The 24910-nt window shown below is 40.9% G+C and overlaps 1 protein-coding gene across 3 annotated transcripts in view; it reads right to left on the reverse strand.

The window, feature by feature from the left end:
- LOC143962635 (NACHT, LRR and PYD domains-containing protein 1 homolog) overlaps positions 1-24910 on the reverse strand; it is a 59931-nt gene that overhangs the window by 18419 nt on the left and 16602 nt on the right. For all 3 annotated transcript variants that reach the window (XM_077471962.1, XM_077471963.1, XM_077471964.1), the window contains 4 exons: positions 10023-10358; positions 9421-9537; positions 5140-5175; positions 1302-2997 (listed from right to left, as the gene is read on the reverse strand). In XM_077471962.1, coding sequence (XP_077328088.1) covers positions 1302-2997; positions 5140-5175; positions 9421-9537; positions 10023-10358 — 2185 coding nt within the window. The remainder of the gene's footprint in view (positions 1-1301; positions 2998-5139; positions 5176-9420; positions 9538-10022; positions 10359-24910) is intronic.

Genomic DNA, 24910 nt, shown 5'->3' on the forward strand with positions numbered 1-24910 from the left:
TAATAGCAACAAGATCTTCCTGGCTGTGCAATGTGGCAGATGGGTATACATAACTTGACTGATCAAATTTACTAAAGCATTAAACATATATGTTTTTTATCTGTGCATTCAACTTTTCAGGAGTTCAGTTATAATCTTCCCTTCACTTCCCCCAGCCAGCATTGGGTGTTTCTGACCAACCATTCTTTCCTATAGGGTTCCTACATCTTTTTTTCACTTTTTGGGCATATATGCCATACTGCACTACTGTTAAGAAGTTTTGCTTGTCTGATGTTGCTGTTCATGTGGATCCGAGCTGAACCTCTTTATTCATTTGTTTACACCTGTTAGGTTTAGTCTTTGTTTTTGCTTCCTATTTTCTTGGCACTTTCTTTGTATTTATCGCTACAATTAATTTAAGCCCCTGAGTGAGCAGATTTGATGTTCCTATTGATGTTAATTGAATAAAAATTATCAATAATTCTATAAGAAAAAAAGAAGTAATTCTATACCAGTATAAAATATGGCTTGGCCCAATTTTTACAATTGTGTCTGTAAAAAGTGTTATCATTGCAATTGCAATGATAAAACCATCACAGATGCTTACAAACATTTTGCAGTCAGGTGGCAGGACTGTAGGCAGACACAAGTAAGGCCGCGTACACACGCGCGGACTGTTCGCCCAACCTTGTCCGCTGAACAGTGTTTGGGCGGACAGTCCGCTCGTGTGTGGGGCTTCAGCGGACAGTTTCAGCGGACAGTTGGCCGAACAAGGTCTTACGGAAATTCCGAAAAACTGTCCGCTGAAACAAGGTTTCAGCGGACTGTTCGCTCGTGTGTAGGCTTGTTCAGCCAACTAAGTCTCGCGCATGCTCAGAAAGGATTTCCACGTCGGAAGGTTGCATTGCAGTGTATAGGACGTCGTATTTTTCGTCCCGTCGTACGTGCCGTTCACGTCATCGCGCACGGTTTCAGCAAACTGTTCGTCCGTCGTGTGTGGCCATGTCCGTCCATGCTAAGTTTGAGCGGACTGTTTGCCGAAACTGTTGGACGGACAAAGTTGGGCGAACAGTCCGCGCGTGTGTACGCGGCCTAAGAATCAAGTTTTATTGTAAATGACATCCACTTATAATTGCAAGACAAGCTTGAATCTGCTGGACAATTGATGATAACTTGTTTGAATGAAAGTTAACTCTCAAATGCCCTCTTTCAAAGTCCCTCTGCACTGGAGTCTAGCCCAATCTAGTACTAATAATAAACATAATACAATATAAAAATTTAGCTTACTTTATATTTTGATGATTTGTAATCCATATACTTACAGGACCTGAGTTGAATTCCTGATGATGTTCTCTAAACGCTGAAGGTTTTCATCTCGGAGGTCACACAAGGATAAGTTAAGTTTCTTTAACCTGCACTTCTCCAAACTGTATTGTATCGCTCTAATATCCAGAGCATTTAGTGGTGTATCAAATAAATCAACAATTGTAAACATGCTGGAAAGATGTTGAGTAACTGAATCATTGTGTATTTCAGAAATACAATGGAAAAGTTTTAGAAGCTCTGCCCCAGTAGGCTCTTTTCTAAGCCAGTTTTCGAAATAGGTTTGTAAAATAAGTACTTCATAGCCATTTAACTCTCTTTTTTCCTTAGTGAGGCTGTCAATGTCTTTGTAATTCATAAAACCCATGAAAAAACTGATGAAGTTATGAAATTCAGCACTGTGTTTTGAAGGAATGATCTGCAAAACAGAGATGGTACTTTGTTCACTAGGAAGAGTTCCTGAGACCCAAAAATCTAAGCAATCCACACATTCCTTTGCCCCTCCAGTGTTATGGACTTCCCAAACACAATGTAATGCAGCAAACATATCCCTAATGCTAGCATGCCTATACTGAAGAACATCACCGATAGGTAGCCTCTTGAAAAAAAACACACATAATTCCTGCAGTAGTTGTTGGGTATGCACACAGGACACACACAGATTCTGAACCCAAATTTCTTCTCTGCCATTAACAAGGTTGTTATAGGACAGGAAAGCTACTTGCTTAACAACGTCTCTTAATCTGTCAGGAACATTTACTCCTGCGGCACAACATGGCTCCTCAAGGTCACATGACAGGACATTTTGTAGGCATAGCTTAAGAAGTGACACCATCATCTCACTGCGGGTACTCAATTTTTCTTTATAATATGATAAACCACGGTTTTTTGACAGTTCACACAATGCACCGCTGAGAAGAGGGATGGAAGCCAGACTGGACAAGTTGTGTTCATCTATAAACTGGCAAATAATTTGGGAGATATCATCCCCTGAACAAGATTTCTGGCAAAATTCTTTGATTTCTTCATCTGAAAATTCTTTTATTATAAATGTTCTTTCAAAATACTCCTTTATGATGGCCAGATTTACACTAGTTAAGCGTGAAGTAACCAAGATATCTGTGTTAGGTAGAAGAACTTTGGATAAAATACTCAAAATTAGATCTTCTATTGGAAGTTGAGAGTCAATGTTGATGCTGGCCCCGGGGAACGTAATTTCTTCTTTTATTTTAAATTCATCCATTCCATCAAATATAATAAGAAGCCTCCCTGGTTCAAAAAGCTGTTGTAGAACAGGCATCACCTCTTTACATTTATAGATCAGAAGCTGTCGCAGGCTTATTGGCGTTGTGATTGACTTAAGCTCAGCAAAAGTGAAATAGATCACACAGTCGTAGATAATTTCCTGGTGCCTCAGAGCCCATTTTTTCTGAAGACCTTCAGAGAAGCTGCTCTTCCCTATTCCAGCTTCTCCTGCCAGGAGCATTCTCCTAGAGGTCAATTTCTTGGAGTCCTTGGTGAACAACTGTTCAGATGATATTGCGTCTGATTCCTTAGCATTTGTTATTGTACATTTTGGTGTTAGGTGCTGTGTCCTCCATTCTGGAATCAAAAGGGTTCTGCGTATACAACTGCTTAGTGGTTCAGAAGACAAGTATAATTCCTTCATTCTTTGTCTGTAACGCTCAATAAAATCTGTAAAAAAAAAAAACACAGACAATCAGTAATAGCCAGAAAACTTGGGATTTTGCTTATTTGGAAGGCCAGTTTAATAATGGTCAAGAGCACCAATGCCAGAAAAGAAGCTTATTTTATCTTTTGTTCAACTCACAATAATACTTTATTCAGTCGTGGAGCCAGGTACTATTACATGTCTAGGCAAAAACCTATTTGCTTTGAACTAGTCAATAGCTGCATGTACATATTACACCCCCAGCATTCCCTTCAGCTAGTGTCATATGGCACAGCCAAACATATAATGTCACATTAATTAATTGGCTATGCACATTGCTGTATACAAATATTTATTAAAACAGTATTCAATATATTAAATGATTTGCAATTACCTACTAGTGAAAGGCATATTCCGCTATTTTGAGGTTATGTCTCTGCAGATGGATAAGTAGATATGACAGGCAATATACATGTGTCTGCTAAGTCATGCTTCCACCTGATTTGGCATGTAAAGGTTTAAGTACAGATGCCATTAATGACTACTTATTTAATACGTTTGACTTTAAAGTCAACTGAAATGTGTGTGGATGGTCTCAAAAAGGCTCAATCTAGAAAATCCATTCAAAGTCTTTGCTAATAGGAAATAATATTACTTGTTGGCAGTCACCTCACAGCTCACTGTAATCAGTGTGCTCCTAAGAACACGATTGTCAGTAACCAGTTAAGCTGATGAGATCTAATTGCCTAGGCTTAGACTTAGTCTTAGACTTAGTGGTTAAAAACCCTTACATATATCCATAGATGTGACTAGCTTCAGGTTACATACAGAAATAAAACAAGTCCTTCTACATAAGTTGTATCTGTTTATCTGAAGTCATCTTTCCTGTCCAGTGTTCTAAAACACACATTTTACATGTGATTTCTCAGCTTTGAAAAGCAGGGGGTGGGGATCTGAAGTCTCACACTGCAGAAGTCAGCGTGGAGAGCTCTTGAGCATTGACCCCCCCACCCCACACCCACACAGTACACAGGCAACATGCACAGCTGTGTGCGGGAGCTCTCCACCCCCATTACTAATTATGTATTGGAGTCAGGAAAAGCTGTCAAAGCAACTCATGCATACAACAGAGGAATGAGGCAGCAGAAATAAATCACACTCAGTGCTTTTGACAAAGACAAGTATGCAGCAGAGAAGGGTGTGCTTTGTTCATATTTCATGTCTGAGGTTTACAACCACTTTAAAGTAAACTTGTTACAGACTTTGGGATTACAAGATTTGCAGCTGATGCAAAATTTTAGTCCTGTAGATTTACTTGCCCAACCACTCCACACCTTCTAAAAGCCCCTGTTTGTCTTTAATAACTTTGTCGGTGGACTCAGTGACCAACAAAAACGAATCCAAGGAGGTAGTCAATGGTGAAATTTGCCTATATCTCTATTGTCTGGCTTGTAACATATGGTCACCATTCAAAATAACTTCTGCAGTTTTCAAGAAAAGTTATCTCTGCTCAAAGCTTATTTAATATATTGGATTGCACATGACTGTAGCATGTTTTCTGAAAATAGAAGTCCACCTTACACTAAAATCCCTGCATCTACAGACATCCACCATCTAACACTAACCTATCTAACCCTGTAAAGAAGAAATCAGTACACATACCTTCTGTTAGGCCGAGCTGACCCGATCCCACACTGAGCTGTCAGCTGCGGCTTCGCTGTGGAGGTGGGTGCAGAGGACACAGCTGACAACAAAAGCCCCATAGTAAGTCTATGGGTGAGGTCACTACCCATTCATTTCACAGCAGTTGTTAGTTGTGTCCTCTGCAGAGCTTCCAATGCTAGATCGGCTTCGAAAAATGTATGTATACTGATTTCTTCTTTACAGGGCTAGGTAGGTTAATGTTAGATTAAGAATGTCTGTAGATACAGGAATTTTAGTGTTAGGGTGGACTTTAAATCTATTAACACTAATGTGCTGCCAAAACATGTAATGCACTTAGGTGTACTGTGCTGTCAATGAATTCAGAATTAAATCTCAGTACATTCAAATGAACAACATTCAGTAGGTGTTGTGTGGGCATAGGTGTTTAAGTGTGATGCAGCAAGCATTAACGTATGTGTGTAGAAATGTGTAAAGAATAGAATAAAATACAATATTCTTACCAAATAGCGATCCTGCAGGCAGTAAATGCTCAATATCTGTGAAAATAAAGCATTTTCTGTATGTAAAATATGTTCATATATTAGGTAACTTCTTGTTCAAGTGAAAAGTTGAAGATAACCATTATCAGAAAATAGTGGACCTTGCCATTTACTGATATATAAAAGGATAAATATTTTACAAGTAGTTATGTGTATGTTGTTGAACTCCAGGCAAATTGCTAAATTTACAATTGGAATACACAAATGGGAACTGTTCTACATGCCAAAAGATTTGTAATTTTCTCCATCCAGTTGTAAGATGTACAATTGTACATAGGCCGCGTTGTTGAGTCATACAGCCAGAACTGTGACCTTAGCTTTCTCCACTGCTAGTAAGCAATGCAACTAGCTCACCTCCTCAGCCTGTGATTGGATGGTGAAGGAGCAGCAGTAGACTTATAAACACTCACAGTCTGAGTGCTGCCGTGCGGGAGATAAAAAAAAGCCTACGTTGCCATCAAGAGACATCCGGGTACCTATACTGGTAGCCTTCAAAAATAATTGTAATTATTTTTAACAGATAACTGCATGGTGCTTTTAATATCCACTTGGAGTTCAAATTTAAGCCCTTGTTCACACCTGCAGCACTCTCTACCACCCCTCTGAAAAGTTATCTGTGGTAAATCGCTTTTCAGAGGTCCAGAGAGAAGCCGCTGCTTGGCATTTTTGAGGTACTACTGCCCCTTCCTGAGTGCTTTTTTTTTGACAGGCGATCTAGGATTCCCTATGTAAATATGGAGGTGCAACCTCAAGCCAAGCGATTGGTTCCTGTTTGCAGCACCGTCCTATCCATTTGAATGGTTCTTGCAGCATTACTGCCCAACAAACACTACATGGAGTATAATTTTACCGCAAATGCAATGCTTTGTTGCTTTGTCACTGTAAGACCGTGAGTGACTGTATGATGTCTTTTAGGTGGGTAGTTGGAAGGTAAAATGCAGCTCAATCAACTGTTTTCACCCCAATATGAACGAGGCCTAAAGGCCTAAATACAATGTACATAAGTTTAAAAAATCAAGCAATAATCATATTTATGCATAGAAACAGTGTTTTAATGATAATATTCCTAACCTCTGAGATAGAATTCATGGTAGCATTTTAATATGTCATCTATGGAAATGTACTGTAAAATGTTGTTTTTTTATAATAGATTTTATTTTATAGAAGATTTTCCCAAGTCAGCATACGTCATGTTTACCTTTGCTTTCCCTATTTCTGTAGCCAGGTGCTGAACTATAGAAACATATTATAGAAGGAGACATTTCCAGCTTTACAAATCCGTTTACTTTCACTTTCTGCTGTTATGCTGAATGTTGTGTTGCACTATCCCCTCCAGTAAGCAAAGGGAGAATTATAGTTGGGAAATCATATGGATTTCTGTGCAGAACAATGAGGATCATAGGAATTGTAGTCTGGGACATCAATCACTGAATGGGACGTATCGACCTTACAATATAGTTCCCATAGGACATTGAGGAGGAAGGGGAGTGGTGGAGCAGTTTTTGCCAGACTGCACTGGAACTCTCTTCCTCTATTCAGTGCAGGAACTGGGTTGTGCACTTTGGTCCTAGTGCACACAGTTCATCCATGGGGTGAGTAACCAGAGACTGACCTGGGGGAGGAGACATCCAGGGCAGCACAGCACAGACCACAGCGATCACATCTGCACTGTTGCTGCAGGGAGAACAGGGCATCCTCTCACCTTCTACTTCCCACTGCTGATCACCAGTGGTATTCTGTGAAGAGACTGAGGGGTCCTCTTCTACAGCTGCCCCACAAGGACTGGTAAGACTGCCCAAAGCCCATTTTTCTCACTTTTAACAGGGACTGAGTTACCCGAGGCATGACATTACATATACCGCACCTTTACTGCATTTTCACTGCACCTTTACTGCATCTGTACTACGATTGTACCACACCTATATGGGACAGTTACTGTAATTAGAAACGGCATGTTAGTTTACTAAAACTGTTTTTAGGTGCACCAACGCTTCTTTAATGGCCCCAAAGATAGCCAGCAGAAGAACAACATAAAGATTGCCCATCCAGTAAAACCATCCTGGAAGCCCCCTTTGTCCCCTTCTCCCCTTTTCTTCATTTCTATGGACAGTGCACATCCAATGCACTTTGGCAGTATAGTTTTTGTTTTCGATAAATCAAGCTTTATTACTGTCCACTGCTGAACTTTAGGTGACCTTTCTAAAGTATATGCTGATGTGGATGTCAAGTGTATCTTATGGCTAGTCCTTAATCCTAATCAATCTGTAATCAAATTGTATTATTACCATTGTTAATCCATTTCTATGCCTACTTCATGTATCATGTGACAATATATTACGTTTGCCTTTACTAACTGGTTTGGTGCCTGTTTTCTTTAATGTTGTACTACTACTGTGTACTAAGTATTTCTTTAAGTGATTTTCTGTGATATTGAATGCTCTGTACACTCAACCTAGTGTCAGAATGGCCAAAGATCTTAGAGGTTGAGGTAAAGAACAGAGGAGCCTTTATACCCAGCGGCTTCTATGGGGGTATACTACTACTAGCGCTATATTTCTTTTTTAGCCACTTATGGACCGCCCACCATCATTATACGGCGGCACTTTGAAGTGGAATACTGATGTTATGGCAACAGCTAGCTGCCATAACCCTGGTATCCACTTCTTCAGTGGGCGGTCCGCTTTCAGAAAAAAGTGGTCTTAGTGGTGGATTACCTTTTATTGGTGATGGGAGAGGCCCCCCTCCCACTGCTCTCTGGTGCCCTCCGCTGCTTACCGGAGCTGGTGGCGATCATGTCCTCTCATCTACTTGGCAAGGAGCTGAGTGCGGGGAAGATGGCCCCCGCTCGGCTCCATACGATTGCAGGACGAAAGCAACGTCAAAATGTCCCTTCCATCCATAGCTCCTAAAGGGACATTTTTTTATTGTATTTTAGTGTAAATATGAGATCTGAGGTCTTTTTGACCCCAGATTTCATATTTAAGAGGTCCTGTCATGCTTTTTTTCTATTACAAGGGATGTTTATATTTCTTGTAATAGGAATAAAAGTGACACAATTTAAAAAAAAAAAAAACTGTGTAAAAATAAAAAATAAGTAAAATAAATAAGAATTTTTTTTTTATGCGTCTCGCCGAACTCATGTGCAGAAACAAACGCATATATGAGTAGTACCCACATATGAAAATGGTGTTTAAACCACACGTGATGTATCACCGCGATTGTTAGAACAAGAGCAATACTTTTAGCCCCAGACCTCCTCTGTAACTCAAAACATGCAACCTGTAGAATTTTTTAAACATTGCATATGGAGATTTTTAAGGATAAAAGTTTGTCCCCATTCCACAAACGGGCAAAACATGTTGGGTATCAATAGTATCAGTAACATCATCTTTCACAATATAAAAAAATGGGATAATTTTACTGTTGTCTTATTTTTCAATTCAAAAAAGTGTATTTTTTCCACAAAAAAAAAATGTAAAGCAAACCTACGTTACATCAGAGGGGGCGGAGTCACCAGTGTGTCACTGGGGAAGCCCGGCTTTCCCCTTGCGTCAGAGGGGGCGGGGTCAGGTGGCGGATGGCCCTGCCCTCCTCAGCTAAGAAGTGTCACTTTGTGCCGGGACAGTTCTAAGCATGGGCCCCTTTACAGGCATACTATAGACACCCCCCAGGTACGAAATTTAAAGGAATATTACACTTTTATATTTTCACTTTAAGCATTATTAAAATCACTTCCCCCTGAAAAAACTGACGTTTTTAAAACTTTTTTTTGCATTGATACACGTCCCCTGGGGCAGGACCCAGGTCCCCAAACACTTTTTATGACAATAACTTGCATATTAGCCTTTAAAATTAGCACTTTTGATTTTGAACGTTCGAGTCCCATAGACTTTAATAGGGTTTAAAAGTTCACACAAAGTTTAGGTCTGTTCACAGGTTCTGGTGCGAACCGAACCAGGGGGTGTTCGGCTCATCCTTAGTGGTGAAGTATTGAGATGCCGAGGGCTGTGTGATCAGACAGTGAGCAGGAGCAAGAGAAGAGGACACAGAGGGTCATGTGAGCAAGAGAAGAGGATGCCAGGGCAATGTGGTCAGTGAGAGGGAGCAAAGGACACCAGAGACCTTGTTATTAGAGTGTAGGAGATCCCAAACAGTTAAGAAAACAACTGGTGCTATAGATGAAAAATAGCAGACATAGCCCTTGCAGTTTATGTACATTGCATTGTTATTTATTTATCTTACCATCTGATATTCTTGTTCTCGGCTTCTTTCTGTTACAGAGGATCCAAATAAATGTCATCAGTGGTATCAGTGCTGCTCCCATTGTCCAAAAGTATATTCTTTGAATTTTTTGTTTGTCTATAGAAAAGAAAAAATAAATCAGACCCTTTATACCGAGTCTAGATTCACAAAAATAAAAGTGTGTTTTTATTTCTGATAATGTATTTGACTGTTGATGCGATGCTGTTTATACACATGTACAGACACTCAAATGTCCAAAATGATACATTGTTCAAGTTATCTATCAGCCCCTAACCTGTCCATCTTTAGGAGATCACTGAAAACTCACTTATTCAGGAAAGCCTATCCCAAACCTACCTAACAACTGTCCCCGAGCTACCCCCATCAAATCATTCCCTGCATCTATTACCTTTTGTACCTCCACCCCCTCCCTTTAGAATGTAAGTTCTACGAGTAGGGCCCTCCTGTCCCTTCTGTATTGAACTGTACTGTGATTGTGCTGTCCCCCTTCTACATTTTAAAGTGCTGTGCAAACTGCTGGCGTTATATAAATCGTGAATAATAATAATAATAATAATAATAATAACCTATCAAAGACGTACCTTGAATAATAAGTTCAACCCATGTCGTTTGTATATGGTTTAAATCTACATAGCAGACATATTTCCCAGCATCAGATTTACGTAATCTCGTTAATAAGAGAGACAAATTTCCTTTGTAGAATTCCGCTGGAAACATTTGTGTTCGCTCTTTGAATTCAGTTGCTTGATATTTTGGTTGATCCTTTTCATAGTGAAAGCTGTGAACCACAGCATCGTTCTCTGTCTGCCAGTTCACAATCAGATCTTTTAGATGAAATGTATTTTTATAATTAACAATACAGGGTAGAAGCATGTCTTCTCCAACAGTCCCGGTCATCACCACAAATGAACTGTAGCCTGGGTAAAGCAAACATGAATTAAAAGAATTGGACTTATGTATACCTGACTCTGATTTCTATTTATTTTGCTTTTTTTAAAGAAATTGCTGTAAGGCCTGTTCAAACCAGAATGGGAAAGGAACATTTCTCACACTACACAGGACTATGCTGTATTTGCTAGATGTGCATGGATGCTATCAATTTTTAATGGTGCCCTAAAAACACTTAGCAAATGCTTCATGCTTGCTGACACCAAACAGCATGGTGCCACAGTATCATGTGGTTTGGTGTGGCTTTATTTTATTAACTGGCAATTGCGTAGTCATACAACACTATACACAAATTAATTTATATAATTTTTTTCACACAATTAGAGCTTTCTTTTGGTGGTATTTGATCACCATTGTGTTTTTGATTTTTTAATTATATAAACGAAAAAAGACCGAAAAGTTTTATAAAAAAATTTTGTTTTCAACTTGCTGTTATAAATCATATCCAATACAAAAAAAAATCATATTTCTTCATAAATTTAGGCCACATTGTATTCTGCTACATGTCTTTTGGTTTAAAAAAAATCCCAATTAATGTAAATTAATTGGTTTGTGTGAAAGTTATAGCATCTACAAACTATGGTATATATACTGGAATTTGTGCAGCTGTGATGCTATACTGGTAATGTCAGCAACTTATACTAGAACTGTAATAGTGTGGCTGGAAATCTGGTGGTAACAGACCCACGCTGGGAGGTACACTAACAGACACTGACATCCATCGTGCACTGTCACTGTACTAATGACTGCGAAGGGGTATATATATATATATATATATATATATATATATATATATATATATATACATGCACTCGTGTGTTTGAGCTTTGGGGTGCACACCGTAATACAATAGGCTGCGCACACCTTTGGCCTAACAAGTGTAATATGTGCTGCTTTTATTAACAAATCTGGCAGTTGTTTCTCCCTGATTTGCAGGAAGAAGAAACAGCCAGATCAGTGCTCTGTGTACAGAGCCCTGTGTGTTTGAACACAGAGGACTCTGCTGTGATTGGACACAGCCCATCAGCAGGTCTCAGCCATAAATCATTGGCCAGGACCTGCTGACAAAATCTCACTGTTTCTCACTGTTTTTTTTTTTTTTTTTTTTTTTTATATTAAAAAAATGTGGTCTCTTGTTCATCACCTCTCATTTTCACTGCTACCTCAGCTAAGGCATCATTTTCTTTTATTCTTTCTTGTTTTTGAAATATACTTTTGGGTGTGTTAGATCAAATTCTTGGATACATATTTTCCAGCCACTTATTTTATTTTCAAACTCTGAGATTACTTGGTTTCAAAAGGATGGCGCATAGAAGTGTAGCGGCCACAACCTTTGATGTGTGGCCTTGATTTGTTGGGCTTACCGGTTACCTTCTCCTGGCCTGCTCCTCCACGTCTAGGGGTTCCCAGGGTTGATACCCAACGACTTGTACACTGACTCAAAAAGGTTTATTTTGCAGTAGAACTTTCACAAACACAGTCTCTTAGGGAACAGAGGGCACGAGTGAAGAACTCAGGCACCTTGAACTGCAGGTTTAGCAAAGTCTCTATTTCCACCCAGAGAGTAGCCACTCGCAGCTGGGTACTTCAAGGCTGAACAGATCTCTAGCCAGAGATCATGGCAGTCAGCATGTTGACTCAAAACTTGAACAATCAACTGAGAGTATACAGGAAACTTTTTCCAACTGTACCTGGAACGTTTCCCGCTTCCTTTGTGGTACTGGAAAGTGTGAATTTGTCAATGTCCTTCCCAACTCAGTAACCAGGCACTTCTCAGGATGCCGCTTGACGGCCCTCCTCTGAAGAGTCCTCCCCCGGTCACTTCCACGAGCTGTGGTGTCCCTCCAAGCTGAGAGCACACCCGGACACTTTGAATCAGTTACAGTGCCTCGGACCAGCCCAGTTCCGGGACTCCGGAACAGACGCATCCCTACCCTAGACAAGCAGGTCTATCAGGGACCACTGACAGGAACATGTTGCGGGATGTCGAACACCCCATGACCGGGACCCCTCACAGGGCTACCCCGGTCCTGGAACCAGAACAGACCACACGGGTCTCACGAACAACTCCGGAAACCTGAACATGTGACCCACACCTGTTTAAGCACCCCCTCCCAGACTCCTCAGTGGGCCCCGGCACTGCCGCTGATTGGCTCAGAGAGGGCCGATACCCAAGCATCCAACCAGACTTGGTTCTAGCCTGTCATGAGCACCTCACCATTCACATGACCAGGCAGAACTTCTAAACACAGCCTGGCCAGACTGGTGCTAGGCCTACCTACAATAATTAACCCTCAGAACCTTTATTGTCCTGAGGTCAAAAACTAAATTTACAACGCGTGTGGCATTTGATCCCAAATGTCATCCGCTACAGAAGTACTAAAGAATTGTAGAAATAATGTTTTAAGCTGAAATGCCATGTTACAGTTCTGTAATGGTAATTAGGCAGCACCTACTATATACACTATATTGTCAAAAGACGCCTGCCTTTACATACATATGAACTTTAATGGCATCCCAGTCTTAGTCCGTAGGGTTCAATATTGAGTTGGCCCACCTTTTGCAGCTATAACAGCTTCAACTCTTCTGGGAAGGCTATCGACAAAGGTTTACCCCACAAAGAGTTTTTCATTTCTTCGTTTTTCGAAAAATTACAACTTCGAAAAACTCACCATGCCTCTTACTAAATACTTTGGACTGTCTGCTTTCCAAAAAGGGTTGTTTGCACTATCCTGGCATTTTTGGGCCTCAAGAAATGAGATAGGCCATCAGTATACAGTGGTGTGAAAAAGTGTTTGCCCCCTTCCTCATTTCCTGTTCCTTTGCATGTTTGTCACACTTAAGTGTTTCAGAACATCAAACCAATTTAAACAATAGTCAAGGACAACACAAGTAAACACAAAATGCAATTTGTAAATGAAGGTGTTTATTATTAAAGGTGAAAAAAAATCCAAACCATCATGGCCCTGTGTGAAAAAGTGATTGCCCCCTAAACCTAATAACTGGTTGGGCCACCCTTAGCAGCAACAACTGCAACCAAGCATTTGCGATAACGTGCAATGAGGCTTTTACAGCGTCCTGGAGGAATTTTGGCCCACTCATCTTTGCAGAATTGTCCTAATTCAGTTACATTAGAGGGTTTTCGAGCATGAACGGCCTTTTTAAGGTCATACCACAACATCTCAATAGGATTCAGGTCAGGACTTTGGCTAGGCCACTCCAAAGTCTTCATTTTGCTTTTCTTCAGCCATTCGGTGGTGGACTTGCTGGTGTGTTTAGGATCATTGTCCTGCTGCAGAACCCAAGTTCGTTTCAGCTTGAGTACACGAACAGATGGTCGGACATTCTCCTTCAGGATCTCTTGGTAGACAGCAGAATTCATAGTTCCTTTTATCACGGCAAGTCTTCCAGGTCCTGAAGCAGCAAAACAGCCCCAGACCATCACACTACCACCACCATATTTTACTGTTGGTATAATGTTCTTTTTATGAAATGCAGTGTTCCTTCTACGCCAGATATACTTGGACACACACCTTCCAAAGAGTTCCACTTTTGTCTCATCGGTCCACAGAATGTTGTCCCAAAAGTCTTGGGGATCATCAAGATGTGTTGTGGAGAAATTGAGACGAGCTTTGATGTTCTTTTTGCGCAGCAGTGGTTTTCTCCTTGGAACTCTGCCATGCAGGCCATTTTTGCCCAGTCTTTTCCTGATGGTGGAGGCATGAACGCTGACCTTAACTGAGGCAAGTGAGGCCTGCAGTTCCTTGGACGTTGTTGTGGGGTCTTTTGTGACCTCTTGGATGAGTCGTCGCTGCGCTCTTGGGGTAATTTTGGGCGGTTCACAGGTTCACCACCACTGTTCCATGTCTTCGCCATTTGTGGATAATGGCTCTCACTGTGGTTCACTGGATTCCCAAAGCTTTGGAAATGGCTTTATAACCCTTTCCAGACTGATAGATCTCAATTACTTTCTTTCTCAATTGTTCCTGAATTTCTTTGGGTCTCGGCATGATGTGTAGCTTTTAAGGATCTTCTGGTGGACCTTACTGTGTCAAGCAGCTCCTATTTAAGTGATGCCTTGATTGTGAACAGGTGTGGCAATAATCAGGCCTGGGTGTGGCTAGAGAAATTGAACTCAGGTGTGGACAACCACAGTTATAGTATGTTTTAACAAGGGGGGCAATCACTTTTTCACACAGGGCCATGATGGTTTGGATTTTTTTTCACCTTTAATAATAAACACCTTCATTTACAAATTGCATTTTGTGTTTACTTGTGTTGTCCTTGACTATTGTTTAAATTGGTTTGATGTTCCGAAACACTTAAGTGTGACAAACATGCAAAGGAACAGGAAATGAGGAAGGGGGCAAACACTTTTTCACACCACTGTATCAGGATTGATCAATTTTCATATATATATATATATATATATAGCAATAGGAATAACTTTCCTACAGACTAGTAGTAATAAGACTAGAATAATAAACACTGATTTGTGTTATTTTCACCGAAGAAATGTAGCAGCATACATTTTGTCCTTTAAATTTATGGAGATTATTTATTTGCAAAATGTGTTAACAGAAATGAAATTGGGTCTTTTTTTTATTTTTTTATTTAGCAAAATAATAAAAAAGTTAATAAAAATATCAAAAAGTAGTGATTATTTATCACCAAAAGAAAGCTTTATCTGTGGGGAAAAAAATGATAAAAATTTCATATGAGTACTGCGTTGCATGACCACGCAATTGTCATTTAAAATATGACAGTGCTAAAAGCTAAAAATTAGCCTGGACAAAGCATCCTTGGCGACTACCGCCCTAACTGAACTGACACAAACCAGGGAAGAACTATTAGGAGAATTACATAAAACACTAAAACATAAATACACCCTAACCCAGAAAGTATTCTATTAACTTGGCAACAAATCTGGGAGACTGTTAGCCAGAGCCTTGCAGGTCAAGAAAGCGGCACACACCATCCACACAATTAAAGACCCTGCAGGTAACAACCTAGCTAACCAGAAGGCATTGCCGACCAATTTGTGAATTATTTCTCTAAATTGCATAATCTCTCTACTTCACAACAAACAACTGACCCAAATGACAGGAGGATGGCAATTCAGAAATTCCTACAACAATACTCCCCATCCCCGCTCACTATTGAAGATTCAACTGGTTTAGCTCTCACACTCTCAGTAGAAGAAACCCTGTTAGCACTGAAGCATTCGAAAGAGTCCGGGTCCGGAGGGCTTGACCACCAGATATTACAAATCCTTCCCCGACACGCTCATCAACCAACTTGTTCAAGCGTTTAATAACCTAGCCCCCTCCAGTGTGGCTAACAAAGACATCCTAGAAGCCCACATCACCCTTATCCCAAAACCAGACAAAGACATCTCAATAGTCTCTAACTATAGTCCCATATCACTCCTTAACATACAGTAGATGTGAAGCTCTACACCAAAGCTCTGGCAAATTGCATCCTTCCCTTACTCCCAAAATTAATTTCACTGGACCAAGTTGGTTTTGTCCCTGTCTTACCATGGAACCTCTCCTTCGCAAGCTAAGAGACGATCCAGATATCAAAGGAGTCGAGATCAAAAATAAAAAATATAAAATAGCAGCATACGCAGATGATATCCTACTCTTTCTAACAGACCCTATAACCACCATCCCTAACCTACTCAAAGAGTTTTCACTTTTTAAAACACTCACTCACACCTACAAATAAACTTCTCAAAATCTAAAGCCCTAAATATCACCCTCCCAGCTTCACTCAATACATAATGCGCAAATAATTTCCCTTTTTGCTGGGAACCACATTCCATCACCTATTTGGGTATCAAGATTCCCACCAAACTGGCCGATCTATTCTACCAAAACCCCCAACCTGTTCTCCAAAATATCCAAGGAGACCTTCACAAATGGCATTCAGGACCTTTTTCATGGTTCGGTAGAACAGCAATCTTGAAAATTAATGTAATGCCCAGACTTCTCTATCTCTTTCAAGCTATCCCCATTGCGCGCCCCTCTTCCTTCTTTTTGTCATACAAACGCATGTGTAGGAACCTCATCTGGTCCTTCAAAATGCCCAGACTCAGTTGGGAAAGACTGATACTCCCCAAACTACAAGGGGGTCTTGGCCTTCCAGACATCCAAAAATATAATTGGGCATGTCATTTGACCAGAATAGTTGATTGGCATGTACATGGGCAAAATAAAGATTGGATTCAGCTTGAAAACTCATTTACACAAACTCCACTACCCAGCTTTCCGTGGATTTACCACTCTCACATGCCCAAAACATTCTCCTCACACCCACTAATTAATGCTACCCTGTCACTCTTTAGAACGACATGCAAAAAACTAAACTGGCAACCTGCACCTGGACCCATGACTCCTATAGATGATAACCCTGAGTTTTCACCGGGCCTGTCTTTACACATCTCACCTAAAACACCACATGGAACCCAAATAAGAGCTCAACAATTTTTCCAGAACAACAAACTTCCTTCGCACCCAGCTATGTCTGCTAAATTCCCTGACCATAACATTCCTTTCTTTAAATTACTACAACTTCTGCACTTTTTTCATGACTCCAAATGCTACACTCTTTGGCAAAGAGAGTACACACCCTTCAAACTCCTATACAATAGCGGAGAAACCCACAGACACTTAATCTCAACTATCTATGCGCCCCTTTTCTCAAACCATATCATCAAAGAAGACAAAATTGTCAGACAATGGGAATCTGACCTACATATAGACTTTACGAAAGGGGAGTGGGAACGCATAAATAGCCACATCCACAAAGGCTCCATCAATGTTTCTACTCAAGAAAGTAGATACAAGATATTCTCACAATGGTACAGAACACCTGACAAGATCAACAAGTTTCATCCTAGTCTCCCCCCCCTTTGCTGGTGATGTAATTCTGCCCAAGGCACATTATTGTCAATCTTAAACCTGCACAATTTTTACTCCATCACACCTCCCTCCCTATATCATCTTATAAAAAATCCCTAGCTCTACATCTCATTAATGCGGCCAACCATTGCATCCCGGTTCACTGGAGAAGCACCTCTCCTCCCACTATTACAGAATGGCTCCATAGGGTGGATAGAATAGCAGAAATTGAAAATCTTATACACCAAGCCAAAGACAACCCAACAAAGTACACGAAAACTTGGGCATGCTGGACACATTTTCAAGAATCTACACAGAATATCAGCCCACATAATAACACCTCCTCCACAACCTAGTGACATTGTTCTCTGCATCCATTGTTCCCAACACAGACCTCTGCCCCCCTTCTTTCCCTTCCTCTCTCCCCCTCCCACCATTATACCCCACATAATCACATCTTTAACTGATTATTTTGCTCTACCCTGACTTACGCAAATTGGCCTACTTGGCTTCCTACAAAAGGAAAGCACCCCTATATGGCTCTTGATGATTGACATCAAATATCGCACCTAGGTTCTCAAATCCAAAACTTTTAAGGTGGTCTCATCCTTACAAAAATATACACCAACCTATCCTATCATACACCAAATATACTCACACTCACCTACCCCCCCCCCCCCCCGGTCACAGTTAGATCCCTATAGGGGTGATCGAGGGCTGGGGTAGCAGCTGTTGGTAGTCACCTTTGGCCAGCTCTTTTGCTACAGGTCAGTTCAGTTCATCTACCTCATGTCCAGCTGTCTTTCTCCCTCCCTGCCTGCCTCAGCCACTATCCCATCCTGCTCCCCTTGACAGGCAAAGATAGACCTAATCCTCACACAGGTCTATCTCTGCCTGTCACTCTGCCTCTCTCCTAGATCTTTGTTATCTCTCTCTTCCTTCTACCAGCCGGTTTACAAATATCTAGCAGCCTTGCTAATTTGCGGCCTCTTCTTCAGCTGTCCAGAAATAATTTTCCTGACACTTTCCCTTTAATAGTCCCTCACTAGTTCCCTCACTCCCCTCCCCCCTCCCAGTCATCTTCTCTGCAGACACTTCACCTTCACACAGGTATGTTCTCCCCCCTATGCGCAAACACTGCAAATGGCTGGAATCCCCCATCCTTCACACCCCCTCAACACTTTCTCTTTACTAGTTCATTGAGATCTCTCCCCCTCACTGCCAGACAGTCTATTTGCTTTTATTATACCATGGCTATTCCTCACCAGCCAACAGTATTCTGAATGCCCATCCCTGACCATCCCTTTCCATTCCCCTTGACACTAATCCATATGCCTCTCCTCCCTTTCCCTTTCCCTCATGCCAGCACAAATCCTCCACCTTTTTTTTATCCCTATGCAGACCAGGATTCCCCCAGTCTCACTCCAGTTCTCTACACATCCCCTATCTCCTGCCCACCTCTGCTTTTCCCCCCTTCCTCTTTCTCCCCTACCCCATGTTTCCCATCTCCATCCACCCCCCTCATTTTTTTCAGGGGATATGAAAGAACCTTGAGGCGGAACATGTTATTACAGCTGCTGCTTGTGTGGGCAGGATGTGTACTGCGCCAATCCCTGCTTATCCTCCTCCTCTATTCATCTCATGTGATTGGTGAGGTACACATCCCACCCACACAAGCAGCAGTAGTAGTAACATGCTTTGCCTCCGGGTTCTTCCTTAACCCCTGTAAAGTACCAGAAGAGAGACAGAAACTCTGGAGGGGAAGGCAGAGGGGTAGTTGTCATTCCATTTGTATATTTAGCCCAGTACGATCCTGCCCCCCCATATTGTGGCCTGCCGCCCCCCCTGTTTTATGCCATCCTGCCCCCCCCCCCTTACTGTACCCTCCTGTTCCCCTACAGATGCATTTTATTTTGTTTTTTTTCTCACTTTGAACTGGTAATTACATTCTATGTGGATGATTGATGTTCACATATTTATGGTTCTTTATAACATGCGACAATGCTCTACACTTATTCAGAATGAGGGTCATACAATGGATCCTTGGGTCTATTAAAACTTAAAAAATCTGGGAACACACTCTTTACAATGTAAGTGAATACTGGTATACTGGTGTTTGTGTCTATTATGCTTTGTGGGTAGAGTGGTGGGCTCCCACTTGAGGGGTCCCTCTCAAATTCTGTTACCCTCCATTCTTTACCTATGATTGGAGGGCTCAGAGTTAGCCATAGAGGGAGGACCATTGAATATGTGAGCCCATTGTTTTCTCTATCTTTTGGTAAGGTAACGATTGATATAGATGAATGATTTGGGGTGGGATATTCCTACCTTAAATTCAATATTTATTTCAAGGTGATGATGGTTTTTATGCTTTTTATGAATGGTCAAATATTCTTCTATTTACTATTCTTTTTCCTGTTTGTATATGATTTAATATGTATACATTAGAATAATCGATTTCTGTGAGATTATGAACAATATATAGTTTTTTCTTGATGTCCTGGAATGTTGACACAAGATGACAATCATGAGTAACCATTTATGTGGTCATGATGGACAGTGGAATTATATATTGGACCAGTAGATGGCAATATTTCCACCTACATGCATAGGATTTCTGTGTTGTTAGATTCTCTAATTGTATATGGCTTTAACTGACCTAGATTTGGGCTTGTGGTGGGACGTGGAGGCATTACATGCCCCGGTGACCAAACCCCTCCATTTGCCCTAATGGTGCAATGGGGGATGTCTTCGGTACACTGTCAGGCTTCGGCTGTACGTCCCACCATTACCACGCATGCGTGAAAATTTGGTGCATGCACGGTAGCATATTTGGCAGTGCCAGCTCCACAGCTGAATCAGCTGAGTGCTGGCATCATAGGAGGGCAATTTTGGCACCATTCTCACACTATTTAAAGGAGGTTTTGAGTGCTGTCAGATGTGGATGTTTGTTTTGGGGCACTTCTCTATGACATAGTCAGGTTTTCATTTGGAACAGAACAAAAGGAATATCTTTGCAGGAAAACAAGGTATGTTTTATGGCATTTATTGCTTCATTAAGCTGATATGGTTAAACCGGTTATCCTGGAATTTAAATAAGTATAACTCTTTATGTTATTCCAGATCTGTATACCGTGCTTATCATCCTGGTCATCGAAGTTTACCTTAGCCTAGTATCCTTAGATTGAACTGACACTGCTTGTTAGGTATGTTTGGTTATAAGTTTGCCCAGTGGCTTTCCTTCTATCTTTATGGAAGAAAGAATATTATGGTGGTTCATTCCACTTTTACTCAATTTTTTTTTATTTTTAGTGCCTGTTCTTGAATATTGAATGGCATTTGAAAAATTGTCTTTCCTTATGCATTGGACCTTCTCTTGGCTCATTTTGGTGAGGGTCTCCCCTCATTTGGGTTTATCTGCATGCCCGTTTGCTATTGGATGGACACCTGATTCACATATAGTGCCTTGGTGGAAGTGCGTTTCTGCCCTTTTTTTGGGGAGGGCACCCCAGAATCTATATATATTAAATGTAAGTGTTTACATTAAATGCATGGCCTGATTTTCAATAAATACATTTGTATATCTATGAATGTATATTATGTTTGTCTAGTTCTTTTACAGCATCTCTATTATACCCATCTGCCTTCCAAAAAAAAAACTGAAGAAGCCAAAAAAGAGAATTGTGTTGGGTTGACGTTGTCTCCTTGGTTCCATTTCCTCTGACTGATTCGATTTTGATATCCATGTTATATCTGATCAGATACCAAAGTGTTCATTACCTTTTGGAGACTAGGGGGAATGTATGGGGTCTAGTAGTTAGATTATGTTACATTATGTTATACCTAAGCATCTTATGTTTCTTGAGACACATTTTAACAAATTCAATAAAGGTATGTTATAATTTTACATGGTATATAACTAGTTAAGGAGGTTTTCCGCACCTTTAAAGTCCAAACTTTTTTTGCTTTGTGCATATTTCTACCCAGGTATGTGGCGCTGAGTTTTCAACTGAATAGATTTCCCATATAGAAAATGACCCTTCTGTTCCCCCATAAGTTTGTAAGTTATGTTGTGTTTGTGTCTGCTAATAATGATTTTTGTGTATTTTTAGCAAAAATATTGTTTTGATATTTTTTTAGGGGGGCTCTGTCAGGTAGGCTGTATGGGGCCACATGATGTCTAACAGCAGCTCTGCTTTTGTATATGTGTATTGTTCACATGGTGACTATCTGCTTCACAAAAACAAACTGTAAAGTGACAAACTCACATTAGATTGAAAACTGAAAACTGAAAACGAATACATTAACATTAAGTCCTCCACCCCATTTCCCTCCTGATATACAGTATTTCTTATATTACTGCCCTCAGTGCTATTCTTATCATGTGATTTCTATGCGTTAGACCAGCACCATCTATCTACTGATAAGGTAACTGTTAGTATCGCATATCCAGATGGACATCAATCATTCCCATGGCTGATTAATATCTCCAAAATTAAATTCATGAGATTAGTGGATGAAGATTATATAAAACAATCACAGGTACTGGGGGAAAAGGTTCATTTAGAAAGGCTATACAAATGAGTTCATAGGTAGGACAATTTGAAAGATACATGGATTATACAGACACTGATTCAGGATAAAGTAAAACAAAACAATAAAAACAATGACATTGGACTGGCACTAGTTATGGACTACAGTGTACAATATAACAAAATTGTTAACAAACATTGGTTCATATTAAATAATCTATAGTATCTGACAAATCAAACTTCATACAAATATGTGAAAGCCCCCATATTAAAAACAGCAGATGTTATGCAAAACTGCAAAACAAAAATAAACTTTTACAATATCTACAACGAATAAAAGGTATCTCATAAGGGATTCCATCTCCTGTAACACGGTGGGAGGGGGGTGATATACATACCACAGTGCCCTTGTGGCCTGCAATATGTAGGATAAACAACCAGAACCCTAGTAAAAAAGACTACAATATTAAGATCTTTAGCCAATAGACAGCCTTCTATTGGCCATAGAATCTGCCCACTGCAGGCGAGAGTGGACCTGCTGTGGAATTAGTACTTCAGCTTCCCCATCAGGCTTCACCCGCTGCAGCATCACTAGTTGCTAGGAGGTCAATAGCCTCAATAATAACCACTGAAAAGAAAGAAGGTTGTGGCGACAAAATATGCCGCTCTGCTACAATGCATACTGGAACAGGGCCCTTTGTCCGTCTCTGTATACCAAGTTAGATTTGGTCTTAATTACCTCCAGTTTTGTAATCCACAAACTGGAAGTAATTTTTTTTTACATTAAGTGCATTAATAGAGGCAGAAAACAGTCAATAGTGCTTTATTGAACACCCTGAATGTGTCCTAATTTTTATCTATGTATTAAAACAAAGATCCAACAGGTCTACAATTTAGAAAGACAGAAAAAATATTGGACAAGAGAACAGATATGATTTAAATTGTGTAATGTTAATTATTATATTGATATTAGGGTGTTCTGTATAGAGCTTTTTAACTACTGAGAAAAATATTAGTAACACTTTCCAATACAGATACTCTTTGTTTTTACGACTTACCTGTTTAACGACCGCTCAGACTTATGACCAGCTCTCCCCACCCAAATGACGTGCTGTACATCATTGTATTGTACAGTACAGTACAGAAATTTTCCTTTGTGTTCTGTACTTGCAAATTACAACCTGGTCTTTAAGTGGGGAGAGCCTGTACATATAAACACAATAAGTATGGCTGAAGCATCACTAGAGTGTGTGCCCTTGACAAAAGTCTATCAAAATGGCATCATCACACATGTAGGATGAGGTAGGACGTGTGTTTGAAGACACAGTAGCAACATCACCTAAACTCAGTGTATGAGTATGAGTATGAGTGTATGAGTATGAGAGGCAGGATAAGGCACACTGTATAATGAGATTTATTTGGTTTTAATTATTTTTATGTTTTTAAATAAACTATCACATGATGGAAAGCACTGTGGATCTACTTGTTGTGTCTGGGAGGTGGATTTTGGGCACAAGAGTATATTTAGACCTTCTTTTTTTTTTTTCATCCAAGAAGGTGAGCATAATATTTGGTTGTTTTAAGCACAAATATGTATACACTGTGGGATTGCATAAAGTGTATCATAGAAGGTTGGAGTTACCAAGGACTGAGTGATGTGAACTGTGCATTGGAGTGGATTATATATTGTGACAAAAGAAGCACTACTGCAATTAAAGGATTGCACAACAAGGGGTATTATTGCACTTTCAGCTGGAGTATTTGCACAGTCAATTTATAGCAATTTAATGTTTACATTTAGGGTTTATTGTTGCCAATATTGTTAATGGGGTGATGATTACGTTTATTTAGAGAAATTGGATGGGTTTCTAGCGCTGTACCTAACAGGAGCATATGATATGATAATAATGATTGGTTAAACCCATAAGTGCTTTTTTCACAAATTCCCATCATACTTACTTTGCAAATAACAAATGCAATCAGTTGGACGTTGGAGGAGATGTTCAGTATAATGCCATGCATTTGATAGTTCCATTTTATATTTTTATATCAGTCTGTACATCAGATCAAAAAAGTGGGAAAACTAAAGGGGAGCAGAGGGATTTGGTGGTGCTGTGAACCTACCCTCAGTCTGGATTTCATTTTCAAGACTCCACATAAACTGCTCTCCTAAAACTCACTAACAATTTACAAACTCCTAAAACCAGTGGTCACTACTCTGCACACTTACTCATAGACCTCTTTGCTGCACTTGATACAGTTGACCACCCCCTCCTCCTCAAAAACTCTGTTTCCTTGGCCTTCATGACTTTGCTGTTTGTTAGTCTTCTGCCTCATACACACGATCAAACAATCCGGTGGAAAAGACCGGCGGACTCAAGTCCGCCGGACAATCCCCCCGTGTGTGGGCTCCGGCGGACTTTTTTTACCCAAAAGTCCGGCGGACTAAGAAAGTATTTTTGCACTCCAATCTGTCCGCCGGACTCGCATTTCGGCGGACAATCCGGCCGTGTGTGTGCCAGTCTGCCGTACTTTTGAAATGAACTGACTTTTCCCGCCCGGAGAAAAGTCCGCTCATCTTGAGCGTGTCTCCAGGTAGCCAGGGCCAGCGAAGGAGGCGTCGCTGGGCCCGTCACCTGGTATGGAGTTAAAGGGGAATCGATACGCTGAAAAATCGGCGTGGGGGTCCCCCCCTAGGTCCCTTTTAGACCCTTATCCGAGCATGCTACCCGGCCGGCCAGGAAAGGAGGTGGGGACAAGCGAGCGCCCCCCCCCTCCTGAGCCGTACCAGGCCGCGTGCCCTCAACATGCCACCCCAAAGCATCTTGTCCCCATGTTGATGAGGACAAGGGTCTCTTCCCGACAACCCTGGCCTTTGGTTGTCAGGGTCTGTGGGCGGGGGGCTTATCAGAATCCGTGAGGCACCCCCCATGTTGAGGGCACGAGGCCTGGTATGGCTCGCTCGTCCCCACCCCCTTTCCTGGCCGGCCAGGTAGCGTGCTCGGATAAGGCTCTGATATGGAACCGGGGGGGACCCCCACGCCGATTTTCCGGTGTAGGGATTCCCCTTTAACTCCATACCAG

This window comes from Lithobates pipiens, unplaced genomic scaffold (assembly GCF_037356315.1).
Source record: "Lithobates pipiens isolate NorthernLeopardFrog02 unplaced genomic scaffold, aLitPip1_a1.2 Scaffold_8, whole genome shotgun sequence".
Lineage (NCBI taxonomy): Eukaryota > Metazoa > Chordata > Amphibia > Anura > Ranidae > Lithobates > Lithobates pipiens.